This window comes from Triturus cristatus, chromosome 11, assembly GCF_964204655.1.
Source record: "Triturus cristatus chromosome 11, aTriCri1.1, whole genome shotgun sequence".
Classification (NCBI taxonomy): domain Eukaryota; kingdom Metazoa; phylum Chordata; class Amphibia; order Caudata; family Salamandridae; genus Triturus; species Triturus cristatus.
Genome location: NC_140594.1, coordinates 616,474,896 through 616,499,426, shown reverse-complemented (window position 1 = coordinate 616,499,426; position 24,531 = coordinate 616,474,896). Strand labels below are relative to the sequence as shown.

The following is a 24,531-nucleotide window of genomic DNA, read 5'->3' as shown; positions in this document are numbered from 1 at the left end:
ATAGATGTACCGTGCACCTGAAGGTAATACTCTGGTAGTACTATCTTACCAGGGTGGGGAGAGGATGCGGATGGTGAAGCTTGACACTATTATTTGTGCGAGGCTTCCTCTTCCACAAAGAATGGCTTTCCCACTCTGCTTGACAGAAGTCCTGCTGTGTCCAAATGGTTCAACTGATAACATTTTCCTAAAACCTAGGAAACCTATTGACTTGTGCGCTCTTCTTTGGTGAGCCTCCATACTTTGAGACGTACAGAGTTTGAGCTTCTGAAAAGTGGGAAACTGCATCAACGTTGTGTGCAGCTCGTGTGCACGTTGTCAGCAAAAATTGGAATTATCTGGTATTTACAATCTGTGTATAGACTCGTGTACATTTTCTGCAATGATTTAAATATGGCAGATACACACTTTCTTTGCTCAATTGAATTAATAATTCCAAATATATTAATTTTAGATAGCTAAGCATGGAAGGAGGACTCCGACAAAGTTTGGTGAAGATGTGCTGCATAATGGGCTTTATCTAACATCAGTTAAAAACAGAGAGGCATTATCGAGGAATAAACGACACACGCAAATGAGAGCTGAAGCCAAGGACAAAATGATCATTTTGAACAATGAATTGTACACATAGGGAGCAGGAATATACAGAGCAGGATCTTTAAAGTCTATGGAATAAATGATAAATAGAAAAAGGTTTATTTTGTAAATGTTTACATTGGTCCAGGAATAGTAATTGTAAGGCACCGAGCCCGATAGTAACATGGCAGCCAAAGATTCAGGCTCCGAATATTTAAAGCTGAGCACGAGCGTATTCGTTTACTACCAGAGTTTTCACCTGTGTTTAAGATGGTCCTTGCAGCTCTGTGCAAGCATCCTTGCCGCCTCTAGGCTTGGCTGCCACGGCAGCCAAAGTAATTGTAATTATAGTTATATAGTGCTTACTACCCCAGACAAGGGATTGAGGCGTAGCTTTAATTGAGTCACCCCTTCTCAACGCGGACGAGGAAAAGAATATCAGGCTGGCAAAATAAGTTTGATAGTAGTTTAGTAGCACACCATAAAGGGAAAAAAATGTGATCTGAAAAAAGCGTACATTACCACAGTAGTCCCTAGAACTAAAATGAACCACACTGTGTGTTTTTGAACTTATGAAAGGGTGAAATGCAGTCACTCACAGTGACGATACCTAATGGCTAATGTGTGCTGACTCTTGCTGTATACTGTAGTGGGCGGATGAAAATTGTGAGTGACAGACCAACAGATAAAGAGGGATGGCTAAAAGAGCTTATAAATAAATGTTATATACATATCGATTTAGGAAATTTAAAAGATCTTGGCTAATGCCATATCTAAAAAGTTGGTAACTGTTAGCATAGAAAGATTGTAACAGGTTCAACAACAACAAGCATTTACAATGCAATGGTCTCGGCAATATTATAGGTAGAGCTATTGGTATTGCTCATTATTTTTTTATCATTTTTGTATCCCTAAATAAATGGCATTGTCGTTTCTATTGGCATTAGCTTTTTTGCATATGTGATACCTATTGCATTAGCAGAGAGAGAGTGAGGTAGTGAGATAGAGAGAGAGAGTGAGGTATTGAAATAGAGAGTGAGGTAGTGAGAGAGTGAGGTAGATAGAGAGTGAGGTAGTGAGATAGAGAGTGAGGTAGATAGAGAGTGAGGTAGTGAGATAGAGAGAGTGAGGTGGTGAAAGAGTGAGGTAGTGAGGGAGTGAGGGAGAGGGATGTGAGGTAGTGATATATAAGCATAGAGTGATGTTGTGATGTAGTGAGATAGAGAGAGAGGTAGTGAAAGAGAGAGTGAAAGTGAGTTAGTGAGATAGAAAGAGTGAGGTAGTGAGATAGAGAGTGATTGAGGTAGTGAGAGAGAGAGTGAAGTTGTGAGGTTGTGAGCTAGAGAGTGAGGTAGTGATGTTTTGAGAGAGAGAAGTTGTGAGATAGTGAGGTAGTGAGATAGAGTGGAGTAGTGAGGTAGAGAGAGTTATGTAGTGAGAGAGAGGGAGGTAGTGAAACAGTGATGTAGTGAGGGAGAGGGATGTTGTGAGGTAGTGAGATGTAAGCAGAGTGGTGTTGTGATGTAGTGAGATAGAGAGAGGTAGTTAAAGAGACAGTGAAAGTGAGTTAGTGAGATAGAAAGAGTGAGGTAGAGAGATAGAGAGTGAGTGATGTAGTGAGTTCCGGACACACTGCTTTCAATAACATTATACTTTGTCTATGCTTTTTAGTCAAGCCCGTATTTTTAGAGGACTTGACTCGCACAGCCCTAGAACCTACCACATCCTTCCTGAAATCTTTAGTAAAATGATGGGGCGGGGTAGCTGAGAAGCTTAGGTAACAACAAAGTTGAGGGAGAAACATGCTTAGTTACAGCGAGTCGAAACGCTGTCGTTAGGTATCAAGTACTGGGGGGAAAATACAAGTTATTTCCATCTCCCTTGCTGGCGCTGTCAAACATCTGTGCTGACCAGTTGCAACCCCCACTAAATGACACGTTACCGAGTATCTTCATACAGGCGGGTAGACAGAGCGGTAAACAGCTCACATGGCTTCCCAGTGATGTGGCAGCAGAGCTTCAACCCAAAGGGTGCCTGGAAGCCCCGAGGCCGGTTTCAAGGAACAGATAAGCAGTTAATGAGTGAAGAGAAAGTCCCTGCGGCGAGCAGAAAGAAAGCAAGAAAAGTCACTTCCATGCACTCAAAGTTAACTCAAACCTCGCAAACGAATAGCTCACACACGTTCAACAAGGATTGAAGCACAAAAACACGAGAGAAGTTGGGTCTGCCGCACAGCGCACGCCCCTCCTCCACGCAGCCCTTCTCGTTTGGGTACTAGAGAGGTTGTACGCCGTGTTCGTGGCCACGGGCAGCGAAGTGTTAGAGGAAGCGCCGTGACTAAATGCAGACCATGGCGGTGGGGGAAGGGAGCATCCGTGAGGAGATCCATGCTCCGTTGGTGGGTAGCTCTGTACGATACTACCTTCTTCTGCTTCTGTGCTGGGAATGGCGGATGGAAGCTTCAAAACTTTTTCGGATTCGAGGGCGTGTTCCTGCTGTTCGAAAAAGGGCGTGGCTAAAAAGTGGAAAGAACAGCACGGAACACGCCCCCGAATCTGAAAAAGACGGAGCTTATTTGGAGGGACGGCTCTCTCCTCCAATGGCTGGCCTCCGTTTAGGAAGCCAGCCAATGAAGGAGAGCCAAAAAGAGAGGCGGGATAAATAGCCACTATTAGAATCATCAGATCTCCGGACTTCCGGTTCTGCCTTCGGCAGACCGGATGGTCCCTCGAGCTAAAAAATAGTGTGATGTCTTCAGTGAGCATCGAGTGCCCAGTGTGATGTCTTCAGTGAGCAGCGTGTGCCCAGTGTGATGCCTTCAGTGAGCAGCGTGTGTACAGTGTGACGTCTTCAGTGAGCAGTGTGTGCACAGTGTGACGTCTTCAATGAGCAGTGTGTGCACAGTGTGATGTCTTCAGTGAGCAGTGTGTGCACAGCGTGATGTCTTCAGTGAGCAGTGTGTGCAGGGCCGGCTTCTAGCGGGCGGCGCCCCTAGGACTCCCTCACTACCACCCTTCAACAGGGCCCCCCTCTCTCCATAGCCCCCCTCTCACATACATTGTATCTGTTTAATAGCCCCTCTCACATCAGTGTAGGGTTTCGGAGCACTTTACATCTCATACACACTTTATATAGGGACAATGAATCAATTGTGTGTCAATCAGTCTATAGGAAACGCTACATAACACAATGCGGATTACAAGATGTAGGAATAACGTCATCCAAGCCAGTGGACAGTATGTTTTAGGATAGTGTTGTCTGGAGAACCACAAACTCGGGACTTAAAACATACCACAGTGGTTAGGGTTGGCTTTACTAACCAAAATACATTCCTACCTAAACTGACCCTTTTTAATCACTTTAGGATAAGGAAAGGGGGGGGGGGGGTCAAAGCTCTAACCTATACCATGCAGCTCTTTGATGACACTTAATTGGTCGCTGTGCAATATTAGGATTTTAACTTATGAACGGCAAGTAACAGAAGCATCTCTGCGACAAAAGCAGTAACCCACTGAGCTATCCACCACAAATACAGTTCAGTAACCAGCCCTGTACAGTTCTTTGCAGCAGTCATGTTCTCCTGTCTTGGGGGTAGCAACAATACTTTTTAGCAAGCAAACATATTAGCGTTTGGGAGTCACTTTTATTGAAATGTTTATGAAAGTAAGAGAGACAAAACTGGATGCCGCTCTTAGCCGCCATTCTTCAAGACACAAAAGTTAAAGTTTTTTATTTAAATTATGCAACTTTCCTGTTCTATTTGGCTTATGTGCCAAACCTGAAACACTGAACCAAGAAAAAAGTTACTTTTAAACGCTGAACCAAGTAAAAGGTTCCCGTTGATATAGCGTTTTTAGAGCTGGTTTTTAAAACGTAAGGGTCGGATGTTGGTAACACCTCGAGGGGCCCCAACTGACCTTGATTCTCCCGGGCGGGCTCGGGTCATTGCTGCTCCACCGAGGGCCCCTCCCGGCGGCCCCCGGGTCTCCCAGAGGTCAGTGGGGCCCTCCTCCGCCATGGCCCGGACACAAGTGTCCTTCCTTCATTTCCACCAGGATCCACACCGTGGAAATGAAAGAGGGACAAGGGTGCCCACTGAAGGCTTCTGGGTAACGCAACGTCCGATTCATGGGCACAAATGGGCCCATGCAGCTGTGCACAGTGTAATGAATCCAGTTTGTCTGTACAGTGAGAGATGTCCCCGGAGTCCACTGTGTGTGATAACTGCGGTGTTTATCTGCGCAATGTAATGCATCTAGTGTGTCTGTAATGTGGTGTGATGTACCCAGTGTGCACTTTGTGCGATATCTGCAGTTTTACGCACACAATGTAATGTATGCAGTGTGTTTGTACCGTGTATGACGTCCCCGGCGTGCACTATGTGTTTGTGTGAGTGTGCACTGTGTGTGTCTGAAGCGTGGGTGTGCACTGTGTGTGTCGTGTACTGTCTGCAGCGTGTGTGCGCACTGTGTTTATTTGTAATGTCTGCAGTTTTCTGCAATGTGCATTAAGTGTGCACTGTGTACCGGGATGCAGATCTGTAGCCTATTGTTGCATTGTGTGTAATGTGTGTGCACAGTGGGCCGACATGCACGTGCTGTGGCCTGTGACTGCCAGTGGTCCCTTCCTGAATGCACACAGCTTAAGATACTGGGGGGGGGCTCTTTACCTGGGATGGAGAGTGTGTAAGAGTCAGACCCAGAGAAATCCGTGATTCACACCTTCGTTCACGAGTCCCAGCAGTGCGAGGGTACCTGGGGGGAGGGGGGCTCAGACTCAGGGATGCCCGTGATTCACACCTTGGTGCACGAGTCCCAGCATTGCGGGGGTACCTCTGTGTGTGGGGGGGGGGGGGGGGGGTTCAGACCCAGAGAAGCCCGTGATATACACCTTGGTGCACGAGTCCCAGCAGTGCGGGAGCACCTCTGTGGGGTGGGAAGCCTGTGATTCGCACTTTGGTGCTTAAGTCCCAGCAGTGTGTGGGTAGGGGGGGGGGGCCTCAGACTCAGGGAAGCCCCGCGATTCACACCTTGGTGCACGAATGACTGTACTGCGGGGGTACCTCTGTGGCTGTGGGGGGCTCGGACTCAGGGAAGCCCGTTATTTACGCCTCAGTGCTCATGTGTCACAGGCTGTGGTCAAAGCTGGTATTTATTATTTTAATGGTACATATGTCCATTATATTTAAATTCTCGGGCGCAGGCCGGGGCTGGCGCGAGGCACCCACTTAGCAGGCCCGGAGGTGAGTGAGAGCACCTTCAAAGGAGACCCAGAGGAGCTCACGCGCACATGTGTATGAGGGGGGCAGTCCCGCCCCTGCTGTGAGCTTTGAAGGACACGAAAAGCATGCTTGGAGCGGATGCAGGGCCGACCCTGGCTGCATGAGAGAAGACGGCAAAGCTGCCCCATGTCTACTGAGATATTACAAGGTTTATCACCCCTCATGCGCTGGCACACGCGCGCACGCACACACACCATAGTGCAAGGATGCGCGTGTGGTGTCGAGCATGGGTTTTCACAAGGACACCCTTCCTGCACTGACTCCTCTGCTCAGACGCAGCTTCCTTCTCTCCCGGGCTCCCCTGGCGCTGCAGAGGCGTCGAGTGAGAAACCCCGGAGGGAGGACCCTTCGTACCCGATAGGAATTTACACTAAAACATTTGTCTGCGACCCCCATGAAATGCATAGTAATGTATAGCACCACTTTACGTTTCATGTGCGCTGAAAATGTAAATCCAAAATCAATACTTTGCCTGGTTTGCACAAAAACACGAGAGAAGTTGGGTCTGCCGCACAGCGCACGCCCCTCCTCCACGCAGCCCTTCTCGTTTGGGTACTAGAGAGGCTGTACACCGTGTTCGTGGCCACGGGCAGCGAAGTGTTAGAGGAAGCGCCGTGACTAAATGCAGACCATGGCGGTGGGGGAAGGGAGCATCCGTGAGGAGATCCATGCTCCGTTGGTGGGTAGCTCTGTACGATACTACCTTCTTCCGCTTCTGTGCTGGGAATGGCGGATGGAAGCTCCGAAACTTTTTCGGATTCGGGGGCGTGTTCCTGCTGTTCTAAAAGGGCGTGGCTAAAAAGTGGAAAGAACAGCAAAAACACGCCCCCGAATCTGAAAAAGACGGAGCCTATTTGGAGGGACGGCTCTCTCCTCCAACGGCGGGCCTCCGTTTAGGAAGCCAGCCAATGGAGGAGAAGCAAAAAGAGAGGCGGGCTAAGGAGCCACTCTAGGAAACATTAAATCTCGACTTCCGGTTCTGCCTTCGGCAGACCGGTAGTCCTCGACCTAAAAATGAGGAAAGCAGGGAAAAACGAGAAAGGTGAGGGCAGAGCCTTGAGGGGCACTAAATGAAAAGGGGGGATTTCTATTTGAACAGGTGCTATTCTTTTCGTCTCCCTTTGCCCAATTACTCCTTATCCAGACTCGCTTCATTCATTTAAATTTTCCCATACCCCTATTTACTATACTCTGGTCACTGTTCGGACTAGTATATACCGTTTATCCAACCTGTTCTACCCTTCCAGTGTCTGTCGAACCAACCAAGGAATGTATGCATTTTCAATGTACAGTAAATATTCTTTACTCTTGATGATTTCACTCACATCTTACATTTCTCTGCCTCGCTGAAACTTTTATTGCACCATTGAAAACTAGCCCTCCAATAGCTTTAGTAGTTTCCAAGCTTCTCTTTCACGCCCACTTTGTTCTTCTGGAATGGGTGGTGTTCCAGGAGCTCTTTATCATTCTTCCATCCAATCCATACTTACCTAATACTGACCTGTACTGCTCATATGTGGTGATATGTATGTCACTGCAGTCACAACAAAAAGACTTGCTATTTCTGACCTCAATGTGTACATTCTTGTCATTTGGTGTTACCCCTTCCCTTCATTATTTGCCTCCCTCTCCTCTTTTAAAGTTTCTGACTTAGCTCTTCTTTTTTTGTTTTACTTCTGAATTCGACTGTAGGAATCTGGCCCTTCCTGTGAATTATCAAGAACGTGATATACTGTGTTAAGAGTCCAGGGGCTCCCTTAGTAGAGGACAGGGATTGCTATGCAATTCCAAAGTGCTCTATTAGGGGGTAGTGTGGTCGAGCAGCCCTAGGCTTAACAGAGGAGTGATTAATAAATGACACACACGACTCAAGGATATCCACATCAATTTATGAAAATAGAAATGTTTAGGCATCAGAGAAAAATCGTTCAGGTAAGGAAGCTTTTAAATATAAATTCATTTCACTTTTTAAAAAAATGGAAATTACAATTACAGTGCAATTTCTGAGTTCTGAAATGTTATCCTAGGGAAGGAAGAACAAGTTCTGCAAACGGGTATAGTACAGCAACTTACAAGACAAATCTCCAGGAGTTAAGGTAAGTGGTGGGCAAAGATGACTACTTGTGTGAAAAATCGTGTCCACCTCACAGTAGCCCACCTTAGGGGTGGTATACATACATGACTACCTAAATGTACCGCATGTCTAGGTGCCAAGGGGGCTCTGGGCAGTGGGGGGGGGGGGTGGTTGCTTCCTCTCCTGTGAGTGGAGCCAGATTTGCATTCCAAAGGTGGAAGCTTCTCTGAAGCTCACTGGCCCAAGGAGGCTAATCAGCAGGTCATCCTGTGGGAGGGGGTAAAACACCCTCTTCCCAGACAGGCTTTTGTTCTGGGTCTGCTGAAAGCAGAAGCTCTCACCTTAGCAGAACAGTGTCTCAGGTGGCAGGAGCGCAGAAACCAGTAAACAAGCACACCAGAGGCTGATAGGTTTTCAAGGGGAACCTCTCAAGATGCCCTCTGGATGCATGTATTGGTAAATCCATCACTGGAATCAGTGTGTGTTTATCAATACGAGGTGTTTGATAGCAAACATCCTTATTTTCAGTGGAGCCATCATGTAACTGGGGAACTCTTTTTCACCAGTGTCCAGCACACCTTAATATGAATGTCGCAATATGCCTTCCCTCGTCACTTCTACTGGCAGTAATAGAACTGACAAGCACGGTCATATCTGCTCATGCGGGTATGCTCCCACATGTAATATTCAGAACCCTGCCTTAGGGCTGTCAGGCCTGCTGTAGGGGTGACTTAGAAATATTACATGCAGTGCAGTGACAGGTCATGCTTTCACTTTTGCCTGCACCAAGACACGCAGCCTGCAATGTGCTTAGTGAGGGGTCCTTTACTGTGACAATTCCTGTGGCAGCCCATAGGGACCATCTTTAGTACCTCAGACCCTAGGTACCAGGGTGCCATTTACTAGGGACTTAGAGGGTGCTAAATGTTTTGCCAATTGGGGAGCGGACAATTGTATACCGTTAGGGAAAGAACACTGGTACTGGGGACCTGGTTAACAGGAACCCAGCACACTACAGTCAAAGTTGCATGAATTACCAAGCCAAAAAAGGGGGGTACTGCAATAAAAATCCAGTTTCCTACATCGACATACTAGGTAATTAATGTACTTCCCTAACCCTGTACACTTTGTTTTGTGAGCTATACAACCCTCCACACTAATTATGTGTTGTGAGAAAGTGGCTCTGTATATACTGTTCCTGAATAGGTACAGGGTGTACAGAGTCCACAGTCCCCCAGAGGTTTGGCAGAGGCTAAAGTTAGATATAACCTTACTCTCTAAAGTGGTAGCTTGGTCGAGCAGTAAGGCAGTATCAGAGTACAGTGTAAAGCATTTGTTGTACACACTCAGTCAGCAAATGGTCTCACACACTCAATAACTGAACTCTAGGCCAATGGTTTATATATAAAAAATATATGCTTGTTTTATTTTAGAACCAACACTTGGATTTAAAATATACTTTCCCAGAGTGAGATGTTTCATATAAATACTTTTGCAATATGCAATTGACTTTTGTAAACAGTTACAAGTGGTTGCAATAGGCAACTCGATTTTAAACACAACAATGCATTGAGCTCAATGGAAAATTCAAGTTACTTGCAACAGATTACTTTTTAGATTACTTTTGGAATTCCAGGACTGGATCCTAGATTCAGTCCTGGGTCAGTACTCAGAATCAAGTGATGAAAGTCGACTGAATTACTGTAATGATTTTTAAACAATATTTAGCTATTTTAAAAGTTGACACTTTCAAAGGAAACATACAATGATTCCCTATGGAAGAAAATTCAGGTTACAGGTACAGTAGGTTCTCGTTACTTTTGTAATCCAGTACTGGGTGCCTAGACTCAGTACTGGGACCTTTATCCAAAACAGGTAAGTAATTACGTTTTCAGATATTATACGATTTTTGAAGAATATTTAAAGATTGCAGAAATCGACACAGAAGAAATTTCACAGAAAAACAGTCAATGAATTCCTATGGAAGAAAATTGGGTTACGGGTAAGTACAGTTGTAAGTATTTTTCAGAGTCAGTGCTGGGCACCAAGATCCAGCACTGGGAGCTCACCTAAGAGCAGGTGAGTAATTTCGTTTTCGTTACTCGGCTGATTTTTGGTGAATATTTTAAGATTTGAAAAGTCCGCACTTAGAAGAAATTTCAGGAAAAAGCCAGTCAATGTTACCCTATGAGGAAAATAGAGTTATCGATTTAAGGGTAAGTACTCAACTGGCAGAGTTGAGGTTCTGGGCATAGACTCAGGGGTCCCCCAGGGTCAGGTAGGTACAGTTGGTTCACCCTCAGCGACTCTAGGGCGGCCGGGTGCAGAGAGAGTTAGGCCCAATGTTATCCCATGAGGGATAGGGGGGCCTTGGTTGGTGGCTGCTGACTGGCAAGCCACGTGGCTGTGGGAGCTGGGCTCCTGGTCACTTACTCAGGGCAAGTGGGGAAGTAGGTAGGTGTAGAGTTTTCACTGCCAGTGCCACTCTGGCGGCTGGGTGCAGGGTGCTTTCTTTTGAGCCTTCGGGCGCTCAATTGATTTCAATGGGAAATCTCTGGTTTAGAAAAAGACTGCAAGCTTGGGGACGAGGACTCTTCAGGTGCCACCACCACTTCGAGAGGTAAGTTGGGTAGTTGGAGGATAGGTAGGTACCCCGGGATTGGGCACAGGGGGCCGCGGGGCGCCGCGTGCTGGGGTGCCTTTGGTTTGGGAAATCTTACCCTCTGTTGATCGCGGTAGGGGGGCACCTTGTTCTGAGGCTGCAGGCTTCTTCAGGAGGGTCGAGGGAGGTCCTTGGGTGCCGGACTCGGGGTCACAGTCGCCATGGGGTCGTCCTTGTTCACTCCGGCACTGGCCAGGCTTGGCTGGTGCAGAGTGTGCTGGGTTCGCGGTTCCGGGCTGCTGCCAGGGATTAGAGGTAGGTTTTGAGTAGGGCCTCTACTCATGGGAGTCCCAGGGGCTTAGAGCCAAAAGGTAGCCAGGTCCTCCGGGGTTTGTGAGGTTGCTGGCCACAAGAGATGCCGGATTGGAGCAGGAGCAGGTTCGAGGGTCGACAGGCCGGTAGGGCTGGGGCAGAAGCAGTTGGTGTCTTCCTCTGTTTAGCAGCTGCAGGGCAGGTCTTCTTTCTTCTTGCTCTTCTTTGTAGTTTTGAATCTGGAATCTGGGGAAGGAAGGTTCAGGGTGCCCTTAAATACTAGATTTAGGGGCGTTACAGGTAGATGAAGGGCAGGGACCAATGGGTCCCTGTCCTGGGGTGGGTACACCCCCTATCCTGCCTCTCTCCTGTGGGAGGGGGGCAGTAGCCTAGTCCTGATCAGGGATGTGGAATTCCTATAGCCCGACGCCCAGGACATATTGTGTGGGGTCAAGGGCAACAAGTTTTCATGTGTATTTTGTCCTTGGGACAAGTAGGCCCAACCCTCTGCAGCACAAACCCTTTGGCTTCCAGTTTGCAGTACCACATTATTGATCAGGAAAGGGCACTGTTTGTAATTAAGGTAATATTTTTGTCCATATGTTAGTGCTGTTCAAACTTGTATTTATGGTTCATTAATTGAAAGCCTTTATTATTAGGGTGAGCTCTCTAAGTAAATGTTGTAAGCTCCGACTGCCCTACTGACAGTGGTTCCAGTATAAAAATGTGTACACACGTTTTCAATGTTTAGCAATGTGAGGCTATGTATAATGCTCCCAGAATGCTCTGGTTCGATGCAGAAGCTTGAAAGCAATATTGATGATTCTTTGCTTTTAAAATAAAATGTTCATTTAAAAAAGTGAAAGCGGGGGAAAACAATAGCTAAAATACTGTCAAATTTCAGGTACCATTTCTTTGCAGCATCATTTAGTAACATGTGTTGATGCATGCTAGTATTTCCCCATAATAATCATAATGGAAAATCAGTAAAACCATTTTCAATAAGATTATGGGAAACAAAAATAAACAAGCATTGGCGAAGCCAGTAGGTCTGAAATTGGTGGTCAGCTTTTAATTTTTGTCAATGTGTGAATTGTTTTGGAATGTTTTTTGTAAAACCTCATTGGTGTAGTAGCTGCCTGGCCCTCATCATTATAAAAAACATTGGCAAAAGCAACAAAAAAATGTGGGTCTCAAAAAGCACACACTGCCACAGTAGTTACTGGCACTGAACAAAACTACCTTGTGTGCCGATATGCTCCTTGTGAAAGACCAGAATGCTGTCACTCTCAGTGAAGCCAGCCAATACAGAGAGAGAGAGACAGAATTTTAATAAACTCAAAAGGTCATGGTCCATGCCAGATCAAATTAGAGGCCCAATTATTAAATAAAGTCTCAAAAGTGCACAAATGGTGTATGTCCTTGCATTAAGTGCAGCTATACAGCTTTCATGAATTCCCAAGAATTTACAGAAAGTAGGACAAAAATAGTACTCCTAGAAAATAATTCTGAACTGCATTTTAGCATGAGCAAATATGCATGTGTAGATTTGCTCAGACGAAAACCACTTTTTCCCCAACTCTGAAAGAAGGTTTACATCTGCCATTGTCAGGAGTAAAATTCCAACATTTCTCAGTATGGGAAAAGATTAGAGAGGAGTTGCTGAAAACCCTTAAAACATACAACTTCGTATGTTTGCACAGACGCAAAAGGGTATTCTAACCCTGGAACTATTGCTTACCACTACCTTCAGCCCCAGTATGTAGATCTGTGGAAATGTAGCATAAGGGAATTGCAAGTATTCAAACACTACTATGGTATGAGCCCTGGCATAATCAGAGAGGCTAGCCAATATCAGAGCTCTTATATAATGATAATGCTGCCATAATTTGTCGACGCACCAAAGGGACAAGTGGATTTTGTTACAGGACAAGTAGATTTATGAAGCAACCTGCCCGATGGACAAATGGATATTTTATTAAATTCCACACCCTTGCCTGATAGGGTAGGGCTCCCCATCTTCAAGATGGCGAGAGCCCGGAGATGTGCTTCACCTCGTCTCCCCCACCTGAGGGGTGGGGTTGGCAGGCTGGCACATCCCCTGTCCTTATTTGGGGTTTCCGGCCAAAGCTTCCCGCCAGAGTGGGGGGTTGCAGTGGTCTGGGGAATCTCACAGAGGCGGCATGCCTTTGAAGCTTCCCCCTGCCCATCCTGGGGGAGGAGATTTAGCACCTCGCCCAGGATGTGCATTGTTGCAGGCCCAGGAGAGCAGGGGTTCTCCTACCCAGGGGTCCAGCAACATATCTGCTGGGCGGCAGCCTAGGCAGCCTCAGAGCAGACGTGGTTTGTAGGTTAGGTTTAAGGGGGCACCTCTAAGATGCCCTCTGGGGTGCTGGGTACATTAAATCCCACACTGGCATCAGTGTGGGTTTAATGTGCTGAGAAGTTTGATACCAAACTTCTCAGTCTTTAGTGTTGCCATTATGGTGCTGTGGTGCTCGTGTTTGACGAGCTCTCAGCACCATGTACTCTTAAATGGCAGCACTGCACTTACAGTGCTCAGGAATGGACCTGGGCACTGTAGGGGCACAGGGCTCCTGCTCCTGTGCCCACACCATTGGCATAAGGTACCCAGCTAGAGGGGTGGCTGATGTATGCCATGGCAGTGTAGGTGATGGGCATGGCACACAGGGATGTGTGTCATGTCGACTTTGTTTTTGTCTTGCACCTAAACACTCAGCCTACAAAGGCAGGGTGTGTGTGTAAGGGTACAGGGCCTCTAAGGGTGGCACAAGGAGTGCTGCAGCCCTTAGAGGCCTTCCCTGGTCACAAGGCCCTGGGTACCTAGGGTACCATTTACCAGGGGCTGACATGTGGCCAGGGTTTGCCAATTTGGGTTTGGTTTGTTTTAGGGAAGGAACATAGGCCCTGGGCACCTGATTGGCAGGAGTCCAGGGCACACTCAGTCAAAGTACATTCAGCAAAAAGTGGGGGCATACCATTCAAGAAAGATGGCACTTTCTCACATGTGTCTCTTTCTACATCTCTATCCAATGGGTCATGACAACTTCTTTCATTACTGGAATCATTATTGGTTTAAGAACACCATTACTTACTTCTACCCCTTAAGCAACTCATGTGTCTGTATAATCACTGTACCTATTGTAATTCTGTCTCTCTCTCTCCATGCTTCAGTCTGACTTTTCTTCACTGCTCTGTCCACAAACTGCCACAAACTCTCTCTCTTTGCTCAGTTTTAAAACTCTCATGTGTCATTCTTTAAACTGCGTTTGACAGTTTTGATCATTCTGTTTGCTACAGTTTCTCTACCGATATTTAACAAAGCTCTTGTTTGGCTGTCTACTCCTCTCTGCCGGACCCTGGACTCTCCCGGATGTCTTATTTTCAGAAATGTCCTGGTTAGGCAGTGTGTCCACCGAGCCTGGGTCCAAACAGTTAGGGGGTACGATTATGGGGAAGCAGGAATCTAGGAAAAGAGGGGAGATGCTACCTTTTCAAATGATGCCTAGCCCATCTGAATCAGAAGCACCCAAGTAGTGAGAGAGGCAGATCGTCTCATTTCACTTTCAATGACGTCCGCGCCCATTGTCATTCCAAAGTATAAAAACATAAATGCCATAGGTTGCTGGAGAAGCTCTTCCCCAGAAGTCCAAAGTGAAATTAAAAAGGAAACACCTCTGGTGCTTGCACCAGGATTTCCTGAAGCAGGTTCTTGGACGTGCTGGAGACATCCACAGTACTGAGCACTGGTGCTATGGACGTCTCCAGCACGTCCATAGTACCCATCCAGTTAAAATGTCTATTCTATTGGTAAACTAAAAATGTTTCTCGAAGAACATAACTAATAAAATGTATTAAGCGCAATTTGCTTTTGTAAAATTCTGCATCATATTTGTAAATATCTGCATTTACTGACATTTTATTCAAATTACTGTGGTATCCTACTATGAATAAATTTTAGGATAAAACAGAGCAAATATCTGTCCAGTGCATATAACCCTACTGTTCCAGACCTGGAAGAATGTGGCAAAACCCCAGGCAACCTTTCTTACTTTCTGTTCCTGCTTATTTGCACAAACGTGGCGGAGGAAGCAATATACCAGCCAGACACTCTGCATAAAAATCAGATGCCAGAACTACTGTCTGCAAAGTGAGAGGTGATCCTTTTGCTGAGGCAACAATGAGCTCTTACCCGGAAGCCGCCGCCGGTTGACGTTATGGTTTTGACGTTTGTACTGCGACATCTTTGAAGCTGGAGAGGATCACCTGTACTGGAGAAGATCTGAGGGAGAGACACAGCAGTATTAGGAACACACAATAGCCATAAAGAAACAAAACAATCATTTAAGTGCAATTCAGAGAGAAGATTTATACTAATGGACTGTACAAATCTAAAAGGAGAATGGGGCATAATAACAATGCAATTCCTTTTTCCGCCATCTGAAGGATTCACTTCTATGCTATGTAAGATAATCGCACATTTCTGAGCCAAGTCAAAGTATACCTGGCAGGATTTTAGCAAATAGTTGAAATATTAAACTACCCAAAATGCAAGGTATTTCACTAAAATCTGTCACCAGCAAGCTATTATTAGACTCACATTCGCATCAACAGCTTGGGAAAATGAAATACATCAGCAAACTTCCGTGCACACCTATAAACTGAGGGGGCTCCCAACCCAAACACTCCGAAAGGAGCAACAACCTGAAGAAGTTAGTAATCTGTCCAACAGATTGCTCTCAAGGCAAACACACACCTTCTACAATATGGTCACTACCCCAGTCGAAGCAACAGTAGAATATCACAGAAGCTACCACTGACCACTTCCCAACACTAAAAAGGCAACAACAAAAGTTATAAGCAAACACCAACCACTGGTGTGGGTCCGCCTGCATACCATTCAACCAGGCTATGCTGCAACATACACTGGCCAGCCCAGCCTCAAAAATGAAAATCACTGACATGCCAAAAACAAAGCAGACTCTGAATAAGGAACCACTTTAAAAAACATGAGAAAAACAAACTATGTTCCCTACAAGAAACACAGGCTCTCTAAAGAATACAAGGTAAACTTGTTAGGCCTCAGAGACATGGGTCCTGACAAGTTCAATGCTACTATGTTTAACAAATAAGGGTTTTATATTGAAAAGAAAAAGGGAGTACATTCAAACTCCCCAGGTTGAAAATTCTATAACTGGAAAAAAATGCATTCCCATAGATGCAATGCATCAACCAAAATGGTATGACTTTATACTGGAGAGTTGCGTACGTATCGTACAATTAATATTATTACAATATGACTGAACTGTAATCAGGTCACAAAAATATGTATACAAACTTCCTTCAATAAACCAATATAAATGCAAACAAGTATCAACCACTCATCTAAACCTCCCAATTACATGAATAGATAAGTACAAAGGCCTCTAATTAATGAAGCTTTCAAAAGAAATCAGTTTAACTCGTTTTTTGATAAACAGACTGTTAGACCTTCTACAAGGAAGCCAGCAAACCAACTTATATTTGCCGATTTCAAAAGTTGTTTTTAATCATAGTCTTGGGATCTAACTTCTAGGTGTAAATTCATCTCAAATTGCCGTTACACATCTGAACCACAGCCAAGTCTAGAATACCACCTCCCTAGACATATTAGCTTAACCACTTAAGAATGACCTTTAACAAATACTCTTCCCCCCCCCCCCCCCCCCCCAAATCAAAACAAAACCCATTATCACCTTGGACTAAACACATGCTGACCTATAAATTAATAAGATGCTCTTGAGTAAACATCCTTTCGTCTAGGAACAAAAATCACCAAAACCTGAAAAATGCATACCTTGAGAGCTGCTAAAGTGAAAACCGTCAGCAGTGACAATCCAAGCTTTATACAGAGCCCTTCTCAACTGAGTGGAGCACCAAATTGTTCACCATGCTCACCACAAACCATAATAACATTAATACTTTCCTCACTCATTGCAGGAACTAGGACATCTCAAAAGAAGATAGTATTCATTCCACCAATACAATTTTGACAGATTTCAAAAACGCTACTGTCTGAGCTCTAATCTACAATGCTAGAGCATGAATCTTCAGGGTGAGTTTCCTATACAAATGCAACAGCTCATGGTGGTCCAACGAGTCCTCCAAAAGCAGTAGATTGGCTTTAGACCCAAGCAAGAGACTAAAGGCCTGACTAAGAGTTCGACGGCTGGGAAGCGCCAATCACAAATGTGGCAGATATCCTGTCTGCTTAGTACAAGTGCATTAGATCCTATGACATTTGTGACAGAGTATCCCATCTATCAACCTCTAAATGAGGCCTTTAGTATCATGGACGACAAGCAGAACGACCTAACCCCTCATGACTTCTTAAGACACAGCAGATAATCAAGTTCTTTGGAAAATGATGACCTGATGGCTGGTTGCCTAAAATAGCATTAAGCTGTGCAAGCCCCTCCCCTTTAAACAAAACGTTAATGCCAAAACAGGAGCAGCATAATATTATCTGAAGAAAGAATGGCATTTTCAGGTTTCTGGGAAAATCAAACCAACTTTTTGATAGGAAACACGCCAAATTAAAAAAAAAAAAAGAGTGCCCTATACGATTGACTACATTTTGGTACACCAAGCGTAGTAATCCGGGCTTAAGTGTGTCTTCATCCCAATTGACGCATATGGGTGGTCCGGCAGATGGGTCATGCAGGAGGGGGTGAACCCAAATGTGCACGTTCATACACATACTATGGCACTGCGAACCAATCCAGGAATATTGGCGTAAGATACACGAAGTAATGAGCGAAACACTGGAGGTCGAAATTAAGCCAGAAGCCCCTAGGTGCCTCCTCAACATCTGGGAGCCCACCGACCTTAACACGCATTACACACAATGGGTCACACTGGGCTGCATGGTCGCCAAGAGAAACATCGCTCAACTCTGGGGGGGCATCGCATGCACCCACGGTCACGGATTGGAAGAAAGATCTCGATTGGTGTATGTTGAGGGAAAAGTCAGTTTACACAGCCCGGGGCTACCCCCGAAAATGGTGAAAGATCTGGGCTCCCTGGAATGAATACCGTGGCAATATATGTACTCCTCCCTGTAATTTTGATTGTGATGATCCCCCCTCCCCGTGATTTCCAATGCATTATCCTACTGTACCTGTATGTATCTTGATTTCATTGTGCTCCCTATTATTGGCTTATGTGGCACTGTACCTTTATATCGAGTTTGTTTAATAAAAAGATTTACTAAAAAAAGTGTGTCTTCATCGTCAATGTTGTTTTTATGTAAAACCATAGGTTAAAGTGACTTTACAGCTAGGAGAAAATGTCAGTTGAAAAATCTTATTTTTCAACTGACATTTTCTCCTAGCTGTAATTCTCTGAAATTCTCAAGTTCTAGTTTACTGAGCTAATGATAACTTGCACCCCCACAAAGCACCACTTATGACTTCACATATTACACCGCTCATGACGCGTTCAATGCCATCACTGATGACTATCATCCCAATCAGTCAGAAATAGCAACGCAAAATACATAGTAATAAACGTGCAAGTGTCTAGAAGGCAAACCTGAAATGAGAAAACTAACCATCCAAGAATTAAAATGTTTAAAGTACATTAAATGCAATGAATTGGGTGAGGATGAGAAACCGAAAATAAGAGAAGAGACTAAAAAGGAAGAATGTTAATCTAGATTGGGCTCTACCACCCGAGAGTAAGCTTTGAAGGCCCAAAGCAGATATACGGCCGGCCGGGAACTCACGCCGCGTTTGGCACTGCAGTAGAGTTCTGGGCTCCAACTAGGGTGCAGGTCTTTTATACCCGTTTAATTCAGAACTGTTACACCACATTGACGTAGGTGCTTGACCGCAAGCATACAGTTATGTTGCTAAAATCCTGAGAACACAGAAGTGGTATCATAAGAACAAGAAGTGGTATCTCAGTGGACCAGGTGTTTGATCAGGTGGTCAGCAATGCTGGACCGCAAATTATAAACAAAGAACACTTTTAACATAAGTTTCTCGGAAAATATATTAAAAAAGCGGAACTTTGAAACAGGTGTTGTCATGCCAAGGTGCTGTCTTGGTTTCGGTTGAGCAAGCTTGGAAAGTTTCATAATATAACAAGCATTGAAAATGTAATAGGTCTCGCCTTTGATTAAGTTGAAGCCATTTGCTTTGCTATGGGTATTGTATAGCAAAGCAAATGGCTTTAACTTAGTTAAAGGCGAGACCTATTGCATTTTTAATGCTTATTTTATCTACACTCAAGAGGGTGCGTATTTCAACAGGCAACAACCCGCTATGTATCTCACGCACCAGAAATAAAGTTCTAAAGAGCGTCATTTCGGATCGAAGATGCCGCCGGCCCACTTTCTCTCTTGCAGTACTGTGGACAGGATGCTTTTCTGTGAGTAACACAGAAGAAAACATTAGTGGGAAAAAATCGGAAAGTCCTCAACCGCACACAGAGGGGCATCCACCCCTGGTACACAGATGTATAGGTCTGAGAGTTTCAGCACAAGCTCGACTTAAAAGAACGGGTACGTGGTATCATACGGAAGCCAAAGGGGTAGTTATGACCCCCTAAACAAACTCCACTCCAGATAGGTGCAGTTATGAGGTAGTCCACAGACGCCATTCGCCTCAGTGAGAGAGGCTCTTCTGAAGCACTCACTGCACGCTTGTCCTACAAAAGGACAAAACTTATGGGGTACTCTGAAGCAGCTCCCTCATGGACAGTCCACTATGAGGTATTCAACAGAAGCCCCAGCTCCCACTTTGCAGGGCCAGTTATGCGGCACTCAATGAGGGGTAGTTATGAGGTTTCCACAGAACCTTCACCATTCACATCTACACAAACAGTTATGCGGCACTCCACCGACCCACCCTGCCTGTTGAGGGGGTAGTTATGTGGTTTCGACGGAACCCCCAGTCTTCGCATCCACACAGATAGTTATGAGGCACCTTCCAGACCCCAACAGGCGTAGTTAGAGATGTCCCACAGAAGCCCCAACCCACCAAGGGGTGTTCACGAGTACCCCAGCGACCTCAAAGCCGTAAACTGACACGTACCTCCGCGCCTCTCCGGCGATGTGTCCGAGCTCCAGTGGTGCATCAGTCCAATATCCGTGTCCCCAGCTGCCACCAGAGCCCTGGCACAGACGGAATGAGCCTGCTAACGGGACGGAGGAGCGCCTTTCTATCCGCAGCTCGCCCAGGTGTAGCAGCAGGCGGGGGTGTCGCCTCCGGCACTACTCGGCAGACCCTCCCTCCCGGAGCCGACCTGGAGCAGGGAAAGCCCTCGCCTCCGCGGTGGAGGGATCAGCGGCGGCGAGAGTTGGGCTCGTCGTCCTCGTCCTTCTCCTCCTGCCTTAATCGGATTCTCCAGCCGAGGCTTTGCCGAGTGTGTGTGTAATGTGGGGTCCGGCAGGGCCACGTGGATGGGAACAGAGCTAAACAATAGGCTGAGCAGCTCCGCCCCAGACCCTTAGGAAAAGAGACTCAACCTGGTGCCGGGCTGCGAGGGGGCTCCCCGGGCCGGCCCCGCTCTAGGGGAGGGGCGGCTCTGCCCTCGCCAACCTGGTGCCAGGACTCAGACCGAGGACAGTACTTCCGGCTAACGTCTCATGCACTCACCACAAGGAAGGAGGTGCATTCTGCCAACCTGATGCCAGCCTGTGCTGGTGATCTCTGATGGGCGCGCGACAGATTACAGGGGGACCAGGTGATAGCGCAGCGGCACACAGGGATGATAGCAGGCCCTACTTCCTCAAAGGGGGCAGGGGTTTGCTGGGTTGGGGCAATCGGTCTCAGGGAGTCAGACACTGACAGCGGCTCGGAAGAAGCACCGTTTCATTCTTGCTGATGTCCCCAAGCTGTGATTAACTTCTAAACGAACAAGCGCTCGCCATGACGTATGCTTTTGGCTTTTTGAGCCGTCCCACTTGGACGGCCTCGCCTGCTTTCCTTCTGAAGCAAAAGGTTTCTCATCTTTATGGGGCCATGTGTTTGGCCCCATAAGGATAAGAAACCTTTTACTTCAGAAGGCAAGCAGGCGAGGCCGTCCAAGTGGGACGGCTTAAAAAGCCGAACGTGAACGTCACAAAGAGCTCTTTCCCAATGGCTGGCCACTGCTTAGCATAAACGGTGACGCCGGCCAATGGAAAAGAGGGGCAGGGCTTAAAGCCCTATACTGAAAACCCTCTAAATCATTAAATCTTGCCAGCGAGACTGCGCATGTGTGCAGCCTATGCCAGGCGAGACCTAAAAATAAAGCAAACACTACTTATGAAAGAACGAGAATGTACCAGCTGGTCCTGTCTATGTGTTATATAGGCTATTCTTGTAACCGTGGAAAGTTTCTGTGGTATATTCTATATGTAGATGTATCAAGGGAGGTGTGAGCTACTATGGCATTTGGTAACTGTGTGAGATGAAATGGTCAAGATAACACATCTCCCAGTTTTTAACTGGTAGAGCCTGTATAGGGGGCTTCATGCTGTCTGGGTAGAGCAGAATGTTCTGTTGGGAATTTATATGGTAAAACGTGACCCTGCTTCAAGGGCAGCAGTTTGCTATAGCTTCTATGCTTCTGATGAGTATATGCATTTGCCACTTCGCTGGCCTCCTACTAGGACTTGTATGTGTTGCATTCGGCTCTCCAAGGAAAGTTGTGCATGGGACATCGGCTTTGTATAGCAGGAGCTTGGTGACCTAATGGGTCTTGGGTATCTGGAGGGAGTGGCATCTCCATGCACAAGGTGAAGGCTGTGCATGGAAATGGGCTTGTCCACCTAATGTTATTGTATATCTAGGAGTGGCTTCTCCATGAAGAGCTGTGTACAAGAGCTGTGAACAAGAGCTGCGTAGTAGAGGATTGGCCACCTAATGGGGCATGGGTGTCTGGATGGGTAGGGTCTCTGTGAAAAAATATGCGTGCCAGAAACTTTGGCACAAATGGAGCTAGGGTGTTTGGCGATAGGGGACTCACTTGAGAACTTGTGCACATGGCGATGGATGCAAATATTAGGGGTTTGATCACCTAATGACGCTAATGTGTCTAGCAGCAGTAAGCTACAGCGTTATTTTATCCAAGTACATATGCTTGGTAATTGATGCTTTAAAACGATTCTGCACTTTTTTTTAATACATATTTTTAAAGGCTGTACTGGTTTGTAGAGTAAACTGAACAGATGATTATTGGATTACGTCACAGTCATGTTATTTGAGATGTCATCAGTGAGGCCTCTAAACATGTCATGAGTGATATAATGTGAGGACATAAGCAGTGTATGCCGGACAACCAAGTTAAAGTTAGCCCAGTAAGACCATACTGGTGCATTTCCGTGTTTTTTATAGTTAAAATTGTACTTTTTATAGACATTTTCACCTTACTATAACATCACTTTAACCTTTGCTTTTTTAATTAATTTCTACTTTTTTATTTTACTTAAAGTAAGATCTTATAACCCTAACAGTAACATCACTTTAGCCGTTGTTTTTTTTTCTAGTGGATTTCCACGATTTTTTTAAAACACAAATTCTGATCTTACCACCATACTTAACTATAACATCACTGGTCTGTGACAGGCAAGTCCTGCACCAAACCCCACCGGGTGCAGTCACCTCCCCCCTTGCAGTCAAGCCCACAAGAGCGCCCATCACAATATAATGGGGTGTCATTTTAAATAATTCTTTCTTGACTTTCTCAAGAAGTCACCACATCAATGTACAAAAGGCAAGCTTATTGGCTTTGTCCAAGGGTAACCACATCAATATACAAGGCAAGCCTACTGGCCTTGTCAAGGGGTCATCACTTCATTCTAACAAGACAAGCCAATTGGCTTTGTCAAGGAGTGACCACATCAGTGTACATGACAAGCCTACAGCCTTTGCCACAGGATCGATATATCACGGTAAGCCTATTGGCTTTGTCGACAATATGAAAGGGTTGAGTCTCTCCCTTACACTCGTCCCGCAACATAATGCAGTCACAAGACCAACCAAAAGGGGGTCCTAACATTTAAGATCAAACGCTCGAACTCGGAAACCCGTAGAAACACCATCAGCTATTCATGAAGTCATGTTGTATGCATTCCAGGAAACATATGGCTACTTTCATTAAAAGATTACTTGGGTGGCTGATGCATTCCCTGCAACCCTCCAACGCTGTTGCACCACGGCGATGGTGCCCATCCCCAAATTAGGGTACCACAAAGCAGGAAAAAATGCAAATTAGTCCACCAAGAGCATTGAGGGGGTGCTCCAGGCCAGAAGCCATGAATAATAAATGAGGGAAAATTTGAGAGGGTGTCTCTAGGACTGACCTCCCCCATGTCTAAACGGTCAAGATACTTCATACTCTGTCCCCTTACTTCCCTTTTAGGTCGAGCCTAGAGCAGCGCGCATGCGCTGCTTGCTCAACTTTTAGTAATGGGCTTTCTGAAAGCTCACCACACGCTCGTGCGTGTGCTTTTGTCTGTCTCCCAGGCTACTGGGCTTTGCGTGTGTCTTTCTAAGAAAGACAGCATGCAATTGGGCAAAGGCGGGTGCATGTCCCGCCTTTGCTCCGCCCATGGTCTATTGCTTGCGGTTACCCGCACAGGCCACATCTGTTTTTAATTATCGTGCCCAGACACGGACGCGATAATTGAACCCAGATCGCCCGCTGTGAGGCGCACGCGCACCACTCGCGGGCTTATTTTCTAAGTTAACCATTTACTGTTTCTTTCCTGCATTTGCATCTTTTAAGCCCTGTAAGGGTGAAAGGTGTGCACTCAGTTAAGAGATACAAGGAACCTTCTGCTGACCTAGAACACTGATAGACCTTAGAGGTTGGGGGCGGCGGAGGGGAGGTCGCATTACTAGCCTATTACATGTCTTACACTTCCCGAAATGGGACACAAAGTGACATCACGAACATTTCTCAGCCCAACCGGCCACCCCACCGCTGCCTGTGGCTTAGGGGGACTGAGTTTCCTTTCTGACAATAGTTGGGGACTCTGTCCACCGGTTTGCACCCCAAGACTTTAATCGATATAAATGAAGCATAAAAAACTATTTTACGGGTGTCCTGCACGGATGCTCGAATCCCAACTCGGTGATAAGATGGACCATATCACCAATGACACCCGCTTCCACTCTACAACTGTTTTACACTTTCATACGAGTCGGTGGAAGTGAAGTATGACTACAAATCCAAAAATGCACTATTCTAATTAAAGCAAAAGGCTCAAATGGTGTCCCGGGTGGACACGCATCCTCTGGTGATATCAGGGACAGAGTGTTCGGCGCTCAGGGTCCCTGCCGACATCATCAGGCCACGGCCCCCTGACCACAGGCGTCACCCAGTTCAGAGTGTGGAGGGGCCACAACGACTTAAGTGTCCACACAGATGTCCTGAAACAGCTGTCATTAGCGTGGTCTGGTTTGCAAACGCCTCTCTTACAGTGACAGTCCCCGCTACATAAACCCCTCTGCCCCCCCCACACACACACACACACAGGGTAAGTTGTCCCCGGTGATGTGCAAGCTATTGCCCCACACCTAGGCTTACAATTGCATTCTGGTTCTTGGCATGCCACGAAGGAAGACTGAATGAACCAGTCAGACCTCACATCGACGACCCAAGCCTCCATGTACAAGTTTTCACCAGACGTGA

The 24,531-nt window shown here is 46.1% G+C and overlaps 1 protein-coding gene across 2 annotated transcripts in view; it reads right to left on the bottom strand.

Annotated features, from left to right (window-relative positions):
* CCAR2 (cell cycle and apoptosis regulator 2) overlaps positions 1-24,531 on the bottom strand; it is a 348,118-nt gene that overhangs the window by 301,187 nt on the left and 22,400 nt on the right. For both annotated transcript variants that reach the window (XM_085633999.1, XM_085634000.1), the window contains exon 2: positions 15,059-15,148. In XM_085633999.1, the coding sequence (XP_085490125.1) occupies positions 15,059-15,110 (52 nt within the window). In that variant the 5' untranslated portion in view covers positions 15,111-15,148. The remainder of the gene's footprint in view (positions 1-15,058; positions 15,149-24,531) is intronic.